Source organism: Pyxicephalus adspersus, chromosome 6 (assembly GCF_032062135.1).
Source record: "Pyxicephalus adspersus chromosome 6, UCB_Pads_2.0, whole genome shotgun sequence".
Classification (NCBI taxonomy): Eukaryota; Metazoa; Chordata; class Amphibia; order Anura; family Pyxicephalidae; genus Pyxicephalus; species Pyxicephalus adspersus.
In genome coordinates, this window is record NC_092863.1 from 96,093,970 (window position 1) to 96,112,210 (window position 18,241).

The following is an 18,241-nucleotide window of genomic DNA, read 5'->3' on the forward strand; positions in this document are numbered from 1 at the left end:
ATTCTCCATGATATGAGCATACATCACCAATTACGAGTGGTACCATTCTCCATGATATGAGCATACATCACCAATAACGAGTGGTACAATTCTCCATGATATGAGCCCACATCACCAATAACGAGTGGTACTAGTCTCCATGATATGAGCCCACATCACCAATAACGAGTGGTACTAGTTTCCGTGATATGAGCATACATCACCAATAACGGGTGGTACCATTCTCCGTGATATGAGCATACATCACCAATAACGGGTGGTACCATTCTCCATGATATGAGCATACATCACCAATAACGAGTGGTACCAGTCTCCATGATATGAGCATACATCACCAATAACGAGTGGTACCATTCTCCGTGATATGAGCATACATCACCAATAACGAGTGGTACTAGTTTCCGTGATATGAGCATACAGCAGCAATAGAGTGGTACTAGTTTCCATAATTCGAGCATACAGCAGTAATAAGGAAAGGTTCCAGTCTCCATAATATGAGCATTCATTAGCAATAACAAGTGGTACAAGTCTCCATAATATGATTGTACAGCCAAAAAACAAAACCAAAAAATACAGGCAGTACCAGTCTCCATAACATGAGCATACAACAGCAATAACCCTCCATATATCCTCCTTTCATCCAGGATCACCCAGATCTGCATGCTTTAAAATCAGATTGTAAGTAGCTCATTGAGCTTTGCTATGAACATATTGTGGATTCAGTGTACTATTGTTATCATATGGCCTAATAAATATAACATTTTCATACAAGCTGAATAGAATCAGGCTCCAGGTGTTTACACATGTATATAGCCCATTCTGGATGGAGAAGGATTGATATCAGCCCGCTTTTATGACACACCGTTTCATTCATGTTTTTTTTCTCCCATTGACCTTCCTCCTTACATGACAGTTATGAATCTATCCATACTCGCTCTGCGTCTGCAGTGCAGAAGCTGAACATACTGACCTAAATGTAGCAGCAAATGTCTGAGCAGCTCCTGCAGAACATGTTTGGTTTGGACAAACAAGGTACGTATTACAGCAGCTATTTCGAGCCTACACCTGCAATAATAATTTGCTGACGAGTTATATTTTTTAAAAACATTGCATTTTTTTTCTACCAGGGGGATTTGTGATTGCTTTCATGTTGTGACTTTATAAGCCTGGAATTCTAGGTTATGGTTCTTACAAGCTTTTGCCATTTTCTTTTATTAAAAAACTTTTTCTGTAAGTTGCTGCCTTGCAGTGCCAATCTGCCTATATGTACTGGTATCTGGAAAAGAGGTCTGTTGGTCAACATACTGCAAAAACAACTCCTAAAATGTGTGGAGAGATTACAATCTACCTGCACAGGGCCTTCTGTTTTAACTAGCCATTCCTATGCTGTTCGACCTAGCTACAAAACCGTACTATTCTATTCTATGCCAGTGTTCAAACCAGAAGTTTTTTTTAACCTGGGTGGATGAAATTGTAGACTGGTGGCAACCCTTGTATTGTGACCCAACTCTTCAACAATTACTCAGAAACAGCCATGTGGTTACTGAAAAGTGCCAGGTGGTGCACCCAGCTAAAAGGGGAGAACACTACTGAGGTCTCATCAGATCTGTAGCTCCCGGATGCACAGCAAACTGCTGCTAAGTAGGCCTGGAGTAAGACAAAAGGGAATAGGCGAAGAGCCTCATGACGGGGGATGAGAAAGAAAATGCCAGAACAAAAGGTTTAATATGAGTAAGGAGTGGGCAAGCAGAGTGGAATGATTATGGGGGTCAAAGAGGGAGGAAGGGTCAAGGGTGAAGGGATAAAAGAGGGAGTAATGAGGGTGGAGTAATCAGTTGGAAAAAGGAAGGGGAGAACAACTTTTGCCTGCCCACCCCCCCTTTTGCTTTATTGGTATGACTGGGAGCACATTAAGGTTGGTTGGTAATAGGGGTTGTTTGTCATGGCAGGGTTGCAAGTTAAAATGTGGGGAAGGATAGGTCAAGCAACAAAGGCGGTGGAACCCATAGAAGGTATGGAGTTCCTGTTTAAGTCGAGCCTCAGGTGACACTTGGTTGGCCAAGGGGGGCTGTGGATGCAGGTTCCTTTGTCCCTGAGCCAGTGTGGTAGCAGCTGGAGGCCAGGAAAACAGAAGTATCTACAGTAACACTATGCGGTTAGGGCGAACAGTACTTACAGGGCCCTGCAACTCTATGCTAATAAAACTGTTTAAAAATGTTATTATAAATGTTGTAATTATAAGAGTTTATAAGCAATAAAAGGCTGCTATGGCCCATTTAATCCAAGCAATAGTGTGTGGTTATTCCAGTGTTAAAGAGTATAGGTGGAGGAGGAGTGTTTTTGGGGATGGGGTTTTGTCTTCTCTACACTAGTCATGCACTTAAGAGTGGTGAACAGCCAACCGCAGCCATGTGCAAAAAATTGTTCCCAACCTTTCCTATTCACTTGAAGAGGAAATATTTGGACTGTGGTTGAGCCTGCAGCAGAAGAGTGTGGCTCAACAAGAGAATGAAACGGCCCTCAAGTGAGGCATTTCTGCCTTTGGTTATTGTATCAATATGAACAATAAGGTTTGTAGACACCTGAGAATCACATTTATCTTCATGGCAAAAACAAATGGCATATGGACAACCCTCTCTGTTTCAGCATGGTTGTATCCCTGTAATCAACACCATCTCTATGGATTTACATGGATTGATGGGTTTGGTGAGGAGAAACTTGACTGGCTTGTAAAAAGCTCTGATCCCCACTGAACCTTTGAAATAAAATCCATGCTGAATTGTGATCTAGATCAATAATGATATTGTAGAATGTCTTTTGGAAAATCAGTTTTGCTTTTGAAACACATGGACCATGAAGATTCCCCACTAGGGAACGTTTCAGTGAATGTCAGATTCTTTTTATTATTAAACAGAATTTATAATGCGCCAACATATTACGCAGCGCTGTACATTAAATAGGGTCAGATGCATTGCTTTATAAACTAGATCTTTTAAATAACTGTTATAGCTGCAAATGGAGGAAAGGATGTCCAGGATAACCATAACATTCTGCAATCCTAATTTATTCCCGTGCAATTGGCTGGCATGCGACAACATCTCAGTAGTTTGCACAGTTCAGCTGGCACCCTGGCACTATCTATTTATTGCTTTAACTGATCCTTCTAAAATGTTATGCACACCTTTCCTTCATGCACACTACTGCATTGTGGTGGTGGTCACTTTAAATGGCATGATATGTAAAAAATGCTGCAATGAGATGTGTTTCAGCCTGTTAATTGGCTGGCTAATGCAGTGTACCGAAATACGCTTCAATGCACAAAAATACATGCGTTGTGTTGCATTATGATGAGCTGTAGGTAGACTCTTTAAAGGAAACACTGCCATGTAGTAATATCACTGTAAAGGTTACATTGTTGTCTTGTGGTACAGTCATCATGCAGTATATGTCACCAAACCAAACTTCTTAATCAGTTTTGGTTGGCTAGAAGCTTTTCCTTATTGTAACATTTATATTTGTTAAATGTAAGGTATTGGAAACCTGTTATGGTATATATTATGAAAAATGCCCTAATCTCTTTCACAGTACCCCAAGGTCACAGATCCTGAACAATGATATAGACATCAGAGCTCATTGGCTGTCCACAAAACTCAACTGCAGATAAATGTTTTCTATTCATATGCAACTCATTTAATGAATGTAAATCCCGCTCCTCTGTGTCTGAGTCTATTCCTCTTTGTACACGCTGCTAAGAAGCTTACCCGCTACTTAATATTACTGAGATATTTGTAGAGTTGTGTGTATGATTATACATCCAGGAGTATATGTTATTAAATAATAACAAGAATACTTGGATCAAGCAAAACAAAAATTGATGTTGCGAATATTTTTCCAAGATGTTGAGAATGTCCACCTAATATATTGAGTAAATAAATATTTTAGTTTGTGGAAAAAGAATTTTTGCTCACTTTGAATGCCCAATCATGTGCATATAGATCAAGTACAGGTAGTCCCCGAGTTAAGTACATCTGACATACGGACAACTCCTAGATACGAACAGGGCTTCCCTGCTCGCTCTGTGCAGGATGGAGACTTGATGGGGGGGTTTGCATGACTTGTAGAAGAAATCTTTTTCTAAACACAGCTGAAGTTGGGGATGATCTTACGAACTGAGCTCTTCTGCAACCTTTTGTAACTCTTTAATGACTAAGACAAACTCTGCAGTTAGTTATTTTTGCATATCAAAGCACAGCTTGCTCCAGAAGGTAAGCTAGGCTCCACCAAGTTTTTTTTTTTTTTTTTGCTTTGTTTGAGGATTTTAAACAGTAACTGACACCACGCTGCCTAATAATATGTGGAAACAAACATTTGTCCTAACTGCATTTATTAAAATAATGTACCTGTTCCAACTTACATGCAAATTCAACTTAAGAACAAAGCAACAGTTCTATCTCGTATGTGACCCGGCGACTACCTGTAAACAGGAAAACTGCTTTTCACATGGTTGAATAATTGAAGTTTGAATATTTATTTTATTTAATGAAGGCTCTTAACTCCTTTAGTAATTCAGCCTCAATGGCTCAGAGTGGAAAAGCACCTACCACACATACACTTAAAGGGGAACTAAACCCGTGACTACTCACCAATCTATGTTCCATCGCAAGGCGCCATCATCCTCTTTCTTCTTTGCTTCCTAAAGGAGATCCTTGGCAACTTGATTGGCCATGCTGGGATAATGTTCATTCATTCCCAACAAGTGCAGGGAAAGCCGGGATTGCCGGGATTTTCTGGCAACCAAGGCTGAGCTGTGCATGTGAAGCTCAGCAAAATTTGACGGCTAGGCAGTGATCAGGTATATCAGGTATATAAAACAGTGATTTCAGAAGGAATATCTGCTGTCTCTTCCTGCAAAATCCACCTGCCTGAACCAGCCATTTCAATGGTGGGACTTTAACCCCCTAGCGTTCTAATTCTGTTCGAATTTTCACACAAAATGCGTTACATTTTTTTACATGGGAATTTATTTTACATTGTAAGCTTAACTCACCGAAATATGTCCAATAATTAAAAAATATATAAAAAAATAGTGAAACCTGTAATAAAACTGTACAGTAGCATGTATCATATATATATGATATATAGGCCCATAGAAAGCCTCTGCACCGGGAGAAGATTGAAGAAGGAGGACATGTCCCAAGGACCTGCAGGGACGAGCAGGCAGGACGCCGGGAGACGCCACAGGAACAAGGTAAGTGTTTTTTTTTTTTTATTGTGTTTATCAACCCCGAGTGTGACTCGGGATTACCGCTTTTTGCATGTATTTTTTACCCCAAGTCACACTCGGGAAAACCGCTAGGGGGGTTAAGTTCCACTTTACCTTTGTAAAGGAGTTTCATTAACTTCAATCATCTTGTGATAGCAAAAATGTATATTCTTAATTTTTTTTAAATGTCTTTGCATATGATTGAGTGTTTTTGCAAAGTGTATGTTCCCCAACATGTACTAAGCTAAGTGAAATATCCTTTAGATCATTAAGTTAGATAAGAAAAAAGCCTAAATTTTTGTAATAAATTAACCCCAGTGTGTGAATATTCACTTCAATTACCAGATAATGATTGTAAAAACCAAATCACTGTTTACTTTATATATGCTTATATTATACTTTAAATATATATTTATGATATATACTAGAATATAAACTGAAATGTCTTTGACTTTAAAGTCATCGGTTTATCCTTGGGTCACACCAGTAGATGGTGCTGTGTCCTCACTTGAAGTGTGTAACAAACTCTTGTCATTGAAGACAAAAGTTACATATTGACAAATTGTCATCTACTGGTGATCAACCATGTGCAAAAATATAATTTAAGTACAACTCAAAAGTACAAAATACTTTACCGTGTAAAAAGGGGTAAAACTATATACAGACTGAGCCTATATGACTTTATTTTATTTCTTTTTAAATAAAAGTTTTAAAAATATCACAACGTGAATAGATTTATTCACAATAACTTTATTGTTATTCCAATTGATTGCAATTTTGAATATTAGTAGTGACACCCACATTTTGTAGACTAGGTTTATACTCAAGTCAAAGCAGGTTTTGGGTATTCTCAGGTAAAAAATAAGTACCTCATTTTTTATTTGGGTCAGTATATATTCAAGTATATATGGTAGTCATGTACAAAAGCTTTTTGCCAGATTCTGAAGTGAATATTTATGACTGAAGTGAATATTTATGAATATGAGTTCCACTTTTAGAGTACCACAATCATGCTGGTCATTTTTACAAAAAGAAACATGAGTTCCTTTTGCAAAAATCCTTTCTACCTGCTTGATCACTCTAGAGATCTTGCAAAAAGCTGAGCTGCACATGCACAGCATCAGCTTTGGTTGCCAGAATAGCCAGCAATCCTGGCTTCCCCTGCACTTGCAGGGAATGAATCGACTCCCTTGCGCCTGCTCAGAAGTTTCATCATCCTGGTCCAACCAATCAATATGGCTGAAAAGAAGATTACAGTGTCCTGCGAGGAATAGTGGACAAGTGAGTATCACAGGTTTAGTTCTGCTTTAAATAAATTAGCCCATAGACCTTGGAATGTTGAAATCATTGTTTTTGTGCTTTTTTCACCTGTTGAATTAACTAGGACTAATAAATATATTGTGTACGGTATATACATGTTGTATATACGATATATATATATATATATATATATATATATATATATATATGTGGTTATAGAGGGTAAAAGTAAAAACAGCCACCCCTGAGAGTCTGTTTCAAACCTAAGACCATAAAAGCAATATGAAAGCATTTTTTTATTTTTTACTTCTGTAATAGATAAAACAAAATAGAACATAATAAGGATTAAAAAAAATGTCTAATATACTAAAAAGAGATTTTTAAACTTCTAAAAAAGACCTAATTTATAATAAAATGGGCACAGAAATTATGAAACATTATCTGGTCAGACAGGAACTTAAGAAAGGTGTTCACGGCTGGCGAGATGCAAAAATATTTAATATTCTTTCACCAAGCATTTTTTATCATTGCAAACCAAAGGTCATTTGTACAGAAAAGACAACTCCATACGTTTTCATTTCACAAATTAATTAAAGGCACTGGTCCAGTAAGTCTAGCTTCGGTGGTGTGGATTGTCCTACTTTGATTATAATAACTAAACTAATAAAGATCAATTACAAACATGGAAGTGGTGGCCTTTGCCTGTTTCAGTCATACATGGACGCACTCAAGAAAAACTTCCCCAGGAAAGGCCAGTGGTAGTTCAATAATTACAGTACAGTACACTACGTTACCAAACCATAATAATTTGAATGAAAAATACCTTTTTCTCGTCTTGAATTATAAAAAAACTTGGCAAAAAGTTCACATGACCATTGGCTTGCAAGTGTTTCTCAGAGACTGAAGAGTCTGATGTTTTGTATCAGAGAGACCTTGGCTAGTAGATTTGTGAGATTAGGAGATATGAGCAAGGAAGCAGATTCACATATGTCAATCTGCAAATATCCAATAGCTGTGCCAATGTACAATATTATTAAACGCTTATTAAGCATCTATGTTTTTAGGAACTTGCAATCTAATGTCACTACCATAGTCTAAAGGCACTTTGAGGAAAGTCAATAAACCTACCATGTTTCTTGGATGTAGGAGGAAACAAACACAGGGAGAATATGCAAACCTCATGTTATGTGTTATAGCTACAATTTAAACCTGAAACCCTGGTGAGAGTATTGGCCACATAAATGCAATGTAGAGACAGACATAATCTGGCTAAGGACTTCTGGGACGTCAATGATATTACAAGAGTACATCAAGTCTTGTACCCATTGGGGAGTATTTCCATTCGATTCCTGGGACATTAGAAATCAGAGTATAGGCATGGAGGGCAATACCAAACCAGAAGCAAAAAAAGGCTGTGAAACACATGAAGGTATTACAATCTAATTCTTTCTCAGTCTTCTAAAAACGTCTTGCCTATGTTTCCTTTGAACGGATTTCCATTTATTGTCTTTACTAACAGGAAGTGAGGGGAATATCTTCCCCTAGGGGCACAGAGAGAGCACCTATCTGAAATTTCTGGACCCTATACTAGGTAAACTTTTTGGGTTCCCATTCCCCATGTCTAAAACTTCCAGCTTTGCAAAACCATTTGCCTAATATTGTTTTTCTTGCGCCACCAAATTTGCTCCCTCACCCATCATGGCATGGACTCCACAAGGCGTTTGAAGATGTCCAGTGTTATCTGGCACCAGGATGTTAGCAGAAGATCTTTTAATTCCTACTTCTTCCACCAGCCTGCCTCCTTCCAATAGTGCATTCTATTGCCATCTCTTCCCTAGTTAAATGGCAAAAACATACCCGGCCATTTACATGATCTAAAAGAATGCAGGTCATCTTCTGCTGCTCCATTCCTGACCTACACGTGCATGTTGTTGGTGCTTTTGGCAGTGGACGAGGTCAAAATGGACAGTATGACCGGTCTGCTTTTATGCAGCCCCATATGCAGTAAACTGACACTTTTTTTTGCCAGGATTAAGTTGTAAGGATGAACAAATAAATGCAGTGTACAGATACTAATAACACCTTAGCAGTAGCATTAATATTGTGAGAATAGAGACACAAGCTACTGCAGTGAAATCTCATCATTACAGAATCTGAGAGGTATAAAAAGCTTGCACGTGATTTCACCTACCAAGCTGGAATTAAGCCTTTGGGCTACATTTGTACGCCTGTCATTTTGCTCAGCTTCCACCGATTTGTTTAATTTGTTAAGCCATTCCTATATATTTATATTACATACACTGTTTCTACTCTGCTTACCCCCCGTTTCCTCTACACAACATTACCACTGGAATCCAGTTTAATATTTTATGCATGTATTAGCTCTGCGTTTTCTCTTATCCCATTGACGCACGTCTTTTTCTGCAAAGCCTTAATCATTTCTTGCTTGTTGTCCATAATGGTTTTGCACATTCCCAAAGTTGTTCCCAACTGATATTTATTTAGATGTTTCTTGCATTTTTCTTACTATATTTTTAAAAATTCTACGTCATATAATATACCAAAAATTATATATTATCTATGGGCAGCACAATGACCTTAGCAGCGCTAGGTCCCTGGTTCAAATTTCGGCAATATCTGCATGGAGGTTCTCCTCATGTTTGCGTGGGTACTCCGGTTTCCTGACACATTCCAAAATGTAGTGTCCTTGCTTAGGTGGGATGATTACCAAAAACATGCAATTAGCTTAATTGGCTACCCCCCAAAATAACCTTAGACTGTGTTAATGACACATGAGTATGGTAGGGACATTAGATTGTGAGCCTCTTTGACAACTGGTGACATGACTATGAACTTTGTAAAGCGCTGCGTAATATGTCAGCACTAAATAAATACTGGATAAGAATAATAAAATTATAGAATCCTTAAAAACCAAAGTCCTGTATGAGATATCAAATTGTCCTTTATTGGGGGTACAGTCATATTTACATAGCTTAGTCCACCTATGGGCACATTTTTTGTAGGCTTTGGAAGTTTTTTTTGAAAGCTTTTACATGTTGGAATGTATAAGTTACCTAGGTTATCCAATTAATGTTCTCTAAATTAATAAATGTTCCATGTATATAATAAATAATGTCTCCACATCTTTGTTCAAGGTGTCCATATGAGAAAAAATTTCAAAGATGAAAAAGTCAAATATGAGAAAAAGTCAAAGATGAAGGCAGATGCAAGTAAACAAATTGTATACATAGAACATAAGTACTTTTTGTTCTATAAAATAAAAAAGTTATTTGAGAAAAGAATATTTTTCTTTATTTCTACGCATTTCTTTTTAAAAGGAACTGTACACCAGTCAGAGGTCTGGATAACCTCTTGTACGCCTCTAGCAAATAACGATCCACATAACAAACTATAAATTGCTCAAAGTATGCCAGTCACAGTGACTCTATATCTCCTACTGAAGTTGCTTGCAGGAACGAAGAGACAATTTTGACAAAGTATGGAAAGAAAGTAGAATTTCGTGCTTTCTCTTCACAGCGATGTCAGAATGAGGACACGAGAAACCTTAAGCATCTAATATAAAAATCATACTTTCATCTTCAAAGACTGTCACTTACTACGTCTGGTGTTACATTTTGTTTTATTTTGCATGAGTGAAGAAAAAAGGTAAAATTGTTGGTAACAGCAGGAATTTGTATTGCTCAAAGCTTCTCTGTAGGACTTGGTTCCCGGATTCTAGCATGCCATCAGCAATAAGCTGATACTTTATAACAGAGATAAAATGTGTTGATCCCAAACAGATTAGAACCTTTTGAATGGGTTTACTTCAAATAAATTTAAATTCTTGGTATTTCAGCTCATGAATGAAACTTGCACTCTAAAGGCCATTTTCAAACTCGCGGTAAGCCACATCAATTCACCATTAGCTCAACCACAGTTCTACCGTTTCTTATTGAAGTCAATGGGAACATTTGTGACCTTTTCTTTGAACTTGGCTGTAGTGGATTGCTTGTGTGGTTTGCAAAAACTACTTGTTGCTTTTGGCTGTGGTGGTTGAGGTATGAAGACCTGGGTTGTGTTTAAATTTTGTTGTCTATGGTGCAGTTTGCCTCTCCTTGGTGCACAGTATCAGTTTTCTGTGCATCCAGTTTGACACCACATGTCTGAAATTAGCCTTAACCACCTCAAGCTTTAACCAGCAGTTAAGTTACCACTTTTGTCCTGGATTCTGTCAACGCTGAGCACACAATACCATGCCTCCCCATCTCCCACCCTGTGTTTTCAACTGTGATTTTGGTAATGAAAATGAAAGTTTGTACTCAGAGAGATGAATAGAAGAAGTTAGGGGAACAAAGGGGACCAATGAGGAAATATATTGTGATGGGTTATCAAGGAGGCTAAGAGATCAAGGGGCAATTGACACAAGAAAGGTTTACCAAAGTGGGTAAGTTTGGTGGTACCAGGGATGGTGGGGAAGGTACACACTAATGGACAGTTGGCCAACCTATACATGTTGTATGTAACACAGATGTTGGGGGGGCTGTTTGCTATTATGCAAGATATTGTGAGAAAAGGTCACTTAAAATTAGTTACCTGGTACCAAAGGGACTATTTTTATGAGCGAATAGTACCAGGATGTAGAATAGCTGGCAAAGGTGCTGAGATTCATTCCAGTCACAAACAAGCATTTGGCACAAACAAAGCTAAACTTTGGTTTGTCCATCATTATCTTTGTAAATTTGGGTAGCGGTTGACATTGAATGAACTGTGCTGCAATAAAAAAGGCTCAGAGTCCTCATCTTTATATACCCTTCTGACACATGAATAATTGGATAATTTTCTTGTTCTTTAGGGGATCCATTCAGGTTGTCAAATGGAATATGGGTTTCCTGGAAAATATGCATGGCCTGCAATTTTGGTGTAGGAGAATTTCACAGTAAAATAAGGTGCTCGTCTAATGCTGGGTGTGAAACGAATATAATTCAGAGAAAACAATTCAGGTTGTTGTGCCCCAGACAACATAAAAGGACAAATTCTGGAAATCTAAGCATTCACAGTGCCAAGATTGGGTAAGTCCTCAAGATAAGACATGCTTAACCAGGATCTCATGAAGGTTGGTTGGTAACAAAGTGCAGCAGGTGAGATTAGTTTTGTCTGCAAGTGTTGAGCATGAAACATAGCCCCTTGAATGTGTAAAGAAGAAAGAGTGGCCATGATTTGGTGTGCCAAAGCCCTTAAGCTGTTTTTTAAATTTATCAAGGAAAGTACCTGTATTTAACCAATAAAAATGAGTGTTGAGCCTGGCAGGTGAAACTCCAATCTGCTTAAACCGTGTAATTTTGCAGATATACATTTGGTAGGTACCAAATAATCATGTGACTTTTTGTAATTTAAGTTGGTTTCCCAAACTGGAAATATACAGCCAAGGAACAAACTCACCAAGTGGATTTCTTATTCAGGTGCCTAGTATAGGCTGTGTAGTTTGCATATGGTAAAGGCCAAATACTAGCTTGGGGAGTGTAGTGGACTATGAGTTAGGTAACGTAGCAAAGTATGGGTGGAGGAGGCCTAAACAATGGAGAGCTATTTGTCTTCAGTCCAAGGGGAGGAGGGATTTGTTGTTCTACAGATACAGAAGAATTGTAGATAGAGTATTTGTTGACTTAAAATGTTGAAGTATCTCCATTGTGCCAACAGCAAAACATATTTTATTAGTACAGATGGGGGGTGGGGGGGCACATGACCTCCAGTTCAGTCCTACCCTGATTTAAGGCTCGTTCAGACCCAGACCTGTGCTGTAAAATTGCATGGTTTTCAACTCCTTAATGCACTGCTCTACTGGCAACCAGATTTGTATGTGGAAGCGGAGCAATCTTGAAGCAACAACAAGCTGATTTTGGGAACTTTGTAACAATCTGTCACAGCCATGTCAAAAAATAGTTTCCTAACCAAGGGTGGAACCACAGATCTGCCTGTAGTAGAACTCTGTGACTTTAAAATTGCCCTTACAACACTGGCTATTCCCAGCTGTATTCATTTTCTATGAAAAGTTAGAAGATAACTACTTGACTTCTCTGCTGGTTTGAAAAAAAAAATTGTGGATGTTAAGTTTAAATGTGAACACCTTACGTTAGGTGTTCACATTTAACCTTAACATCCACTAGTGGCCTGTGACTTTTTCTAGAAGTGACTGTTGATGGAATATTTACCAGTGTGTAGAAAGGATGATAACCTACAGAAAATTTCTTGTATTAAAATTAAAAAAGCAGCATACTAGGTTCTGTAATGTTTTCTAGCTCACACAGCAAAAATACAATTAGGTGGGGTATAGAGTTCTTTATGTTATAAAAATAGCAATAAGATCATCTAGTAAAAACACCATGAATATGACCACTTCTGTGGTCTCTTGCTGCTTCCAGCTGCTCTCAGGCTAGGCAGCAAACGCAGGCACCGCCATGTTGTGCAATAAATCAATATTTTACATTTTGTCATCATTAACTCCCTATAACCCAATTAGAATGACAGTCTAACAAAGTGATCTAACAGCATGTGTGAAGCCCAAGGACATGAAATTTAGAATTTCTTTGGTTTTAAAGAAGTCACAACGTGAACAAGGAGAGTAATTTCCATTTATCAATGTCATTTGGTTCAAGTACAAGCCTTACAATGTTCAGTCCTATGTTTTATTTGCTCAATTCAACTGCATTGATTTTTATTGCTCCAAACATTCTCTTCTGGGAATTACTTTTTAAAGCTCCAAAACTCTGTAATGTAATCATGTATCAAGAAACATGGCTTCCGAAACAAAGAAAAAATATTTGTGACTATTACTGTATTCCTAAACAGAACAGGGTGTACATGTGGTGCGGGAGAGGAACACTTGCTATTCTTATCAACATATTGGGGTTGATTTGTTAGTAGTAAGTAGCACATTTTTGTTTGCAAGATATATTTAATTTAGCTTAGTGAATGTGGTAAAAAATAAATTGAAAGAACACCCAATCATTAACAAGGAAATATAATAAAACATAATTTTTGCTTGCACATGATTAGATGGTTGACATCAACAGAGCTTCAACTCATTCATCAGTTCCAATAAAATATGCAAAGAGAAAGTTCACTTTGCTAAATGAACAGTCTATATTCATCAGTAAATTAAGACCTAAAGTGGAGAGTTATATGTATATATATATATATATTTATACTGTAAGATTGTTATCTGGAGCAACAATGTTCATATAAATCTTCCTTTGTTACAGTAGGCCACCGCTTATTCATTTAGACCTACCTAAAGTCTGCAAGCAAATCAGCAGCACCTACCGGAAGAACACCACACACATTTAAAAGGTGATTTTATTTCTAAAACTCTGGGCTCCTCCAATAGATGCACCCCAATGATGAGTTTTCTATTTGCTTTTTTTAATACACTAAACTGAGCTATCAGTTTTAGTCACCTAAATATATTCCAGGTACATAAAAAAAGGTGTACATAGTGGACCTGATTTCATTGCAAGTGCATCTTCTTGCAAAATTTTGCCTGCTCTTTGTTTCATATCATTTTTCCCGAAGAGAGAGTTAATTCATCTGTACCCAGCCACCAGTGGGGTAAAGTAAGAAAAATGCTAACATAAACCCTGTTTGAGCCTACAAATTGCAGGTGATTTGTGAATAGGGAAAGGACCCAGCCAGAGTAACTGACCTTTATGTGGATAGATCTCTTTATAGATACCAGAGGTAAAATAGACCAATGGGCCATGTGATAAATTAAAATTAAAAAGTTAACAGATGGCATGCTATATCCAGATCAAAAGAAAAATATTTCTCAAGAACACCAATGTATTTTACATTTTTGTATGAGAGTTATGTAAAACAGTTACCTTTTCTTGATACTGTCGACGTGAAGAATCTAAAGATTGGATTAAGGCTGTTGCGTGGCCAACAAACATAGCATAGCATGTAGCGCCAACAATCATACTGAGCATAGTTATCCAGAGGTCCGACATGCTAACCGGTGCCCGAGCCCCATAACCAATACACAGCATATGGCTCATAGCTTTGAAGAGTGCATAAGAATATTGTTTTCCCCAGGAATCATTCTGAAAAAAAGGAGAAGAAAAGAAAAATATTAATGGATAATATTTGCCTTTTTATTCCTAGTGAATACATTTCCAGCTCAAAGGTAGAAGCAGAGCTGTCGTGCAAACCATCTCATGCATGTCAAATGTATGCATTCCACCTGCACTGCTAGGCAATGCCTTGGAGAGCCTGTCCAATGCTGCTTATCACACTAAACTAAGATGATTAGATAGTTTTCCTAACTCTCTCGTGTATCTACTCATGCTTATACATCAATTGCATTTTGCTGAAGGGAAATAACATTCCTTCTCTGTCTTTAAAACTAAAGACATGGGATTACTGGGCTGGTACTCGATTAAAGATAGGTACAGTAGATATGACATTTAAAAAAAAAGGCCTAACATTCTTAAAGCTGCCGACTTTCCTTTTTTCTGAAGGTTCCATCCCTTCTTTGCACCCAAATGCAGTTGCAGCATTATTATTTATAAGTTCCATTCAGCAAAGGTTGAGCACTTCTTTGATACATGTAAAATCTAGTATCATGTTACTTTTATTGGCTTTTACTATTACTTTTATTATTACTTTTCATTAAACATTTATTATCATATTTACCCTCATTATAACCATTAGATTGCAGGTACTGAACTGAAAATTCTCTCACAAGGAGACAGCATTGTCCTAATTAGCCATTTCTATCTGATGCTAGTTCATGAGCATAATAGATACCTCCTATTATAATTATTTCTAAAATAAAGATTAAATCTTGGTGTTACTGGATAATCTACACCACTGTTTCCTAAACAGGGTTCCGTGAAACGCTGGGGTTACTCCAGAGATTGCTAGGGGTTCCTTGAGCAATGAGCAATTTGTAGTTATCTGTAAGGGTGACATTCTTCTTAATGGTCAGCAATATAAAAGCATTTCTTCCTACTGACCACCAGGCTTATATACTGAGCTGTGGATATAATAATTATAGAAAAGGATCCCTAAAGACCTGAAAGTTATTTCAAGGGTTTCCCTATGATTCTTTAGATTACAGGTAGTCCCCGAGTTAAGAAGATCCGACATATGGACAACTCCTAGATACGAACGGGGCTTCCCTGCTTGTTGGTGTGCAGGATGGAGGCTTGATGGGGGCAGTTCACATGACTTGTGGAAGAAATCTTTTGCTGTTCTGCAAACTCCTATAACTCTTTAATGACCAATACAAACTCTGCAGTTGTTTCTTTGTGCATAACAAAGCACAGATTGCTCCAGAAGATAATGAATGTCTGCACAAGATAATGAAAGGCTGCACAAAGTTTTATTTTGCTTTGTTTGTGATTAGTTTACAGTGAGGATTATATATAGTAACTGACACCACGCTGCCTAAAATTATGTTGAGACAAACATCTGTCCTAACTGCATTCATTAAAATAATGTACCTGTTCTGACTTACATACAAATTCAACTTCAGAACAAACCTATAGTCCCTATCTCATATGTAACCCGGGGACTACCTGTACAGACGCCACCTGGACCCTGTGTCCTAAACATACTCTGTTATGCTTTTTTGCTGATCAATTGTGTTTCCTTGTCTGATGAAGTCAGAGTACACGCATCATTATTTCTCCCTATGCTTCAGTTTATCATACTGATACATGTAACGTTTTATCTATATCTATGTTCCATACTTTTTTATTAGTAAGTTGGCTTTTTGCTATAGACCTTGGCTTTCCTGTCCTGATCCTATCCTCTTTCACTATGTGGCACAGATAACCTGGGAACCAATCTCTAGTCCGAGCACTGTCATGCAGAGGTAGGTAAAATCTTTACCTCTATTTAAGTTTCAAAACAGAATTTAATTGGGGCTGTAGTGATTAAGTAGGTAGGTAGAGAACAATTGGAAATGTATGTATAAGTAGCATGGGTGCAATAAAGAAACCCCAAAATAAAAAGTAACAGGTTCACCTAAACAAATGAAAAAGAAGCAATAGCTATTATAGTTACAATATGCATGTTAAAATCCTCTGCATCCAACAAAGGAATAAGAATAAGCCTAAGACAAAACACTGGAGTCTGAGGATAAGAAAAAGGCAAAGGAGTGAACAGTCATTACCATATAAATAAGATGTTTGGCACTTTTTAGTGACTGGACTGATATTAATGCATATCTAAAGATCTTTTTTGCTTATTTTGAATAAGGAAGGGTTCAAACTTTTCTTCCTTTTTGATGTTCCATTGGGGGGTTTCATCTTGCTTTCTGTTCTGCAGACATCGGAGGTAGAGTAAGAAAATCTCTCCAAATTTAGGCCCATCTTTGCTTAAACAGTTCTCCCAAAAACAAATGCGCCCATTGAAAGAATTTCCCTACATTTTTGTTCTATAACAACACAAAATTTTGGATTTCATATGATTTTCTAACATTAGTAAGAGTGAACATCAAGAGTGGAGACACAGACGGCAATATAATTCATTTTTCCCACTCATTGTTCTATAGAAAACTTGAAAATAAATGTTTTAACTTTAGATATAGTAATTCATTGATTTACCTTCAATATTAGTTGGAATATCCTACAGAAAAACTAATCAAAATTTAATGTAAAGATTCCAGTCTGTAAATGCTGACGATAATGGGAAATGGCTTACTAAGTTGTAACTTACGGCCCATTCATACTCAAGTGTTGCGTAGGCTTCTTAACATGCCTCACATCATGAATTGTTACGAGTGTCAATGCAAATTCGGGTGCAATGCTATTAATTGTAAATGGAACTTCTAGTGCTATAGAGATTGCAAACCATATGATCCCAAAAGGGGTCATGTGCATTTTTTTTGGTTTGTTAGTATCCCAAATATGATAAATGGGATGCCCTAATACAAGGGTGTCAAACTCAAATACCAAGTGGGCCAAAATTAAAAACATGGACAAAGTCGCGGGACAAACTTGAAACTGAAATAACACCGCTACTACAACTCCCTGCATCAAGAAAACAGTCTGATGCAGAGCTTACTGTTATGTTCCAGTAGCTGGAACTCCCTCTTCATTGAAATAGCACGGCTACTACAAATCGTTGCATCTATAAAACAGTCCGATGCGGGGCCACGCATAGGCAAAGAGGCCACTGATCTACAGACACGAGTGATGCCGGGAATTGTAGTAGCGGCGCTATTTCAATGCAGTGGCGGGCCAGCTGCAATTCATGTTTAGGATTCCTTTAGGGCCCAAAAAAAAGGACGTTGCGGGCCAGATTTGGCCCCCGGGTTTGTTTGTCACCCCCCTGCCCTAATACAAGAAGAGTTAAAATCGTAACTGTGTATTTACATTTATGCATTTTACATGTTTGTTGTTGTTTTATTATGTTGTATGCATTTTTTTGGTATATTATTATTTGTTCCCATTTTTGTATTATTGAAAAAAAAAATGAAAGTGTGAAAAAAATTGTATCTGTTCTGTATGCATTAACACATGCACTACAAGGAAGCTCTTAGAGAAAGTGTGTGCCGACAGCTTAAACCACCATTAGCAGAGCTACAAATGTGGACTAATCTCATCTTTGCACAAACAAATCACTTTAATATATCACTTTAATAAATCAATTTATATATATATATATATATATATATATATATATATATTACATTTTTTTTTTACATTTTTTATA

General features: G+C 37.4%; 1 protein-coding gene across 1 annotated transcript in view; it reads right to left on the reverse strand.

The window, feature by feature from the left end:
* HCN1 (hyperpolarization activated cyclic nucleotide gated potassium channel 1) overlaps nt 1–18,241 on the reverse strand; it is a 264,559-nt gene that overhangs the window by 86,862 nt on the left and 159,456 nt on the right. Inside the window, exon 4 of the mRNA XM_072416681.1 lies at nt 14,401–14,619. Within this exon, the coding sequence (XP_072272782.1) occupies nt 14,401–14,619 (219 nt within the window). The remainder of the gene's footprint in view (nt 1–14,400; nt 14,620–18,241) is intronic.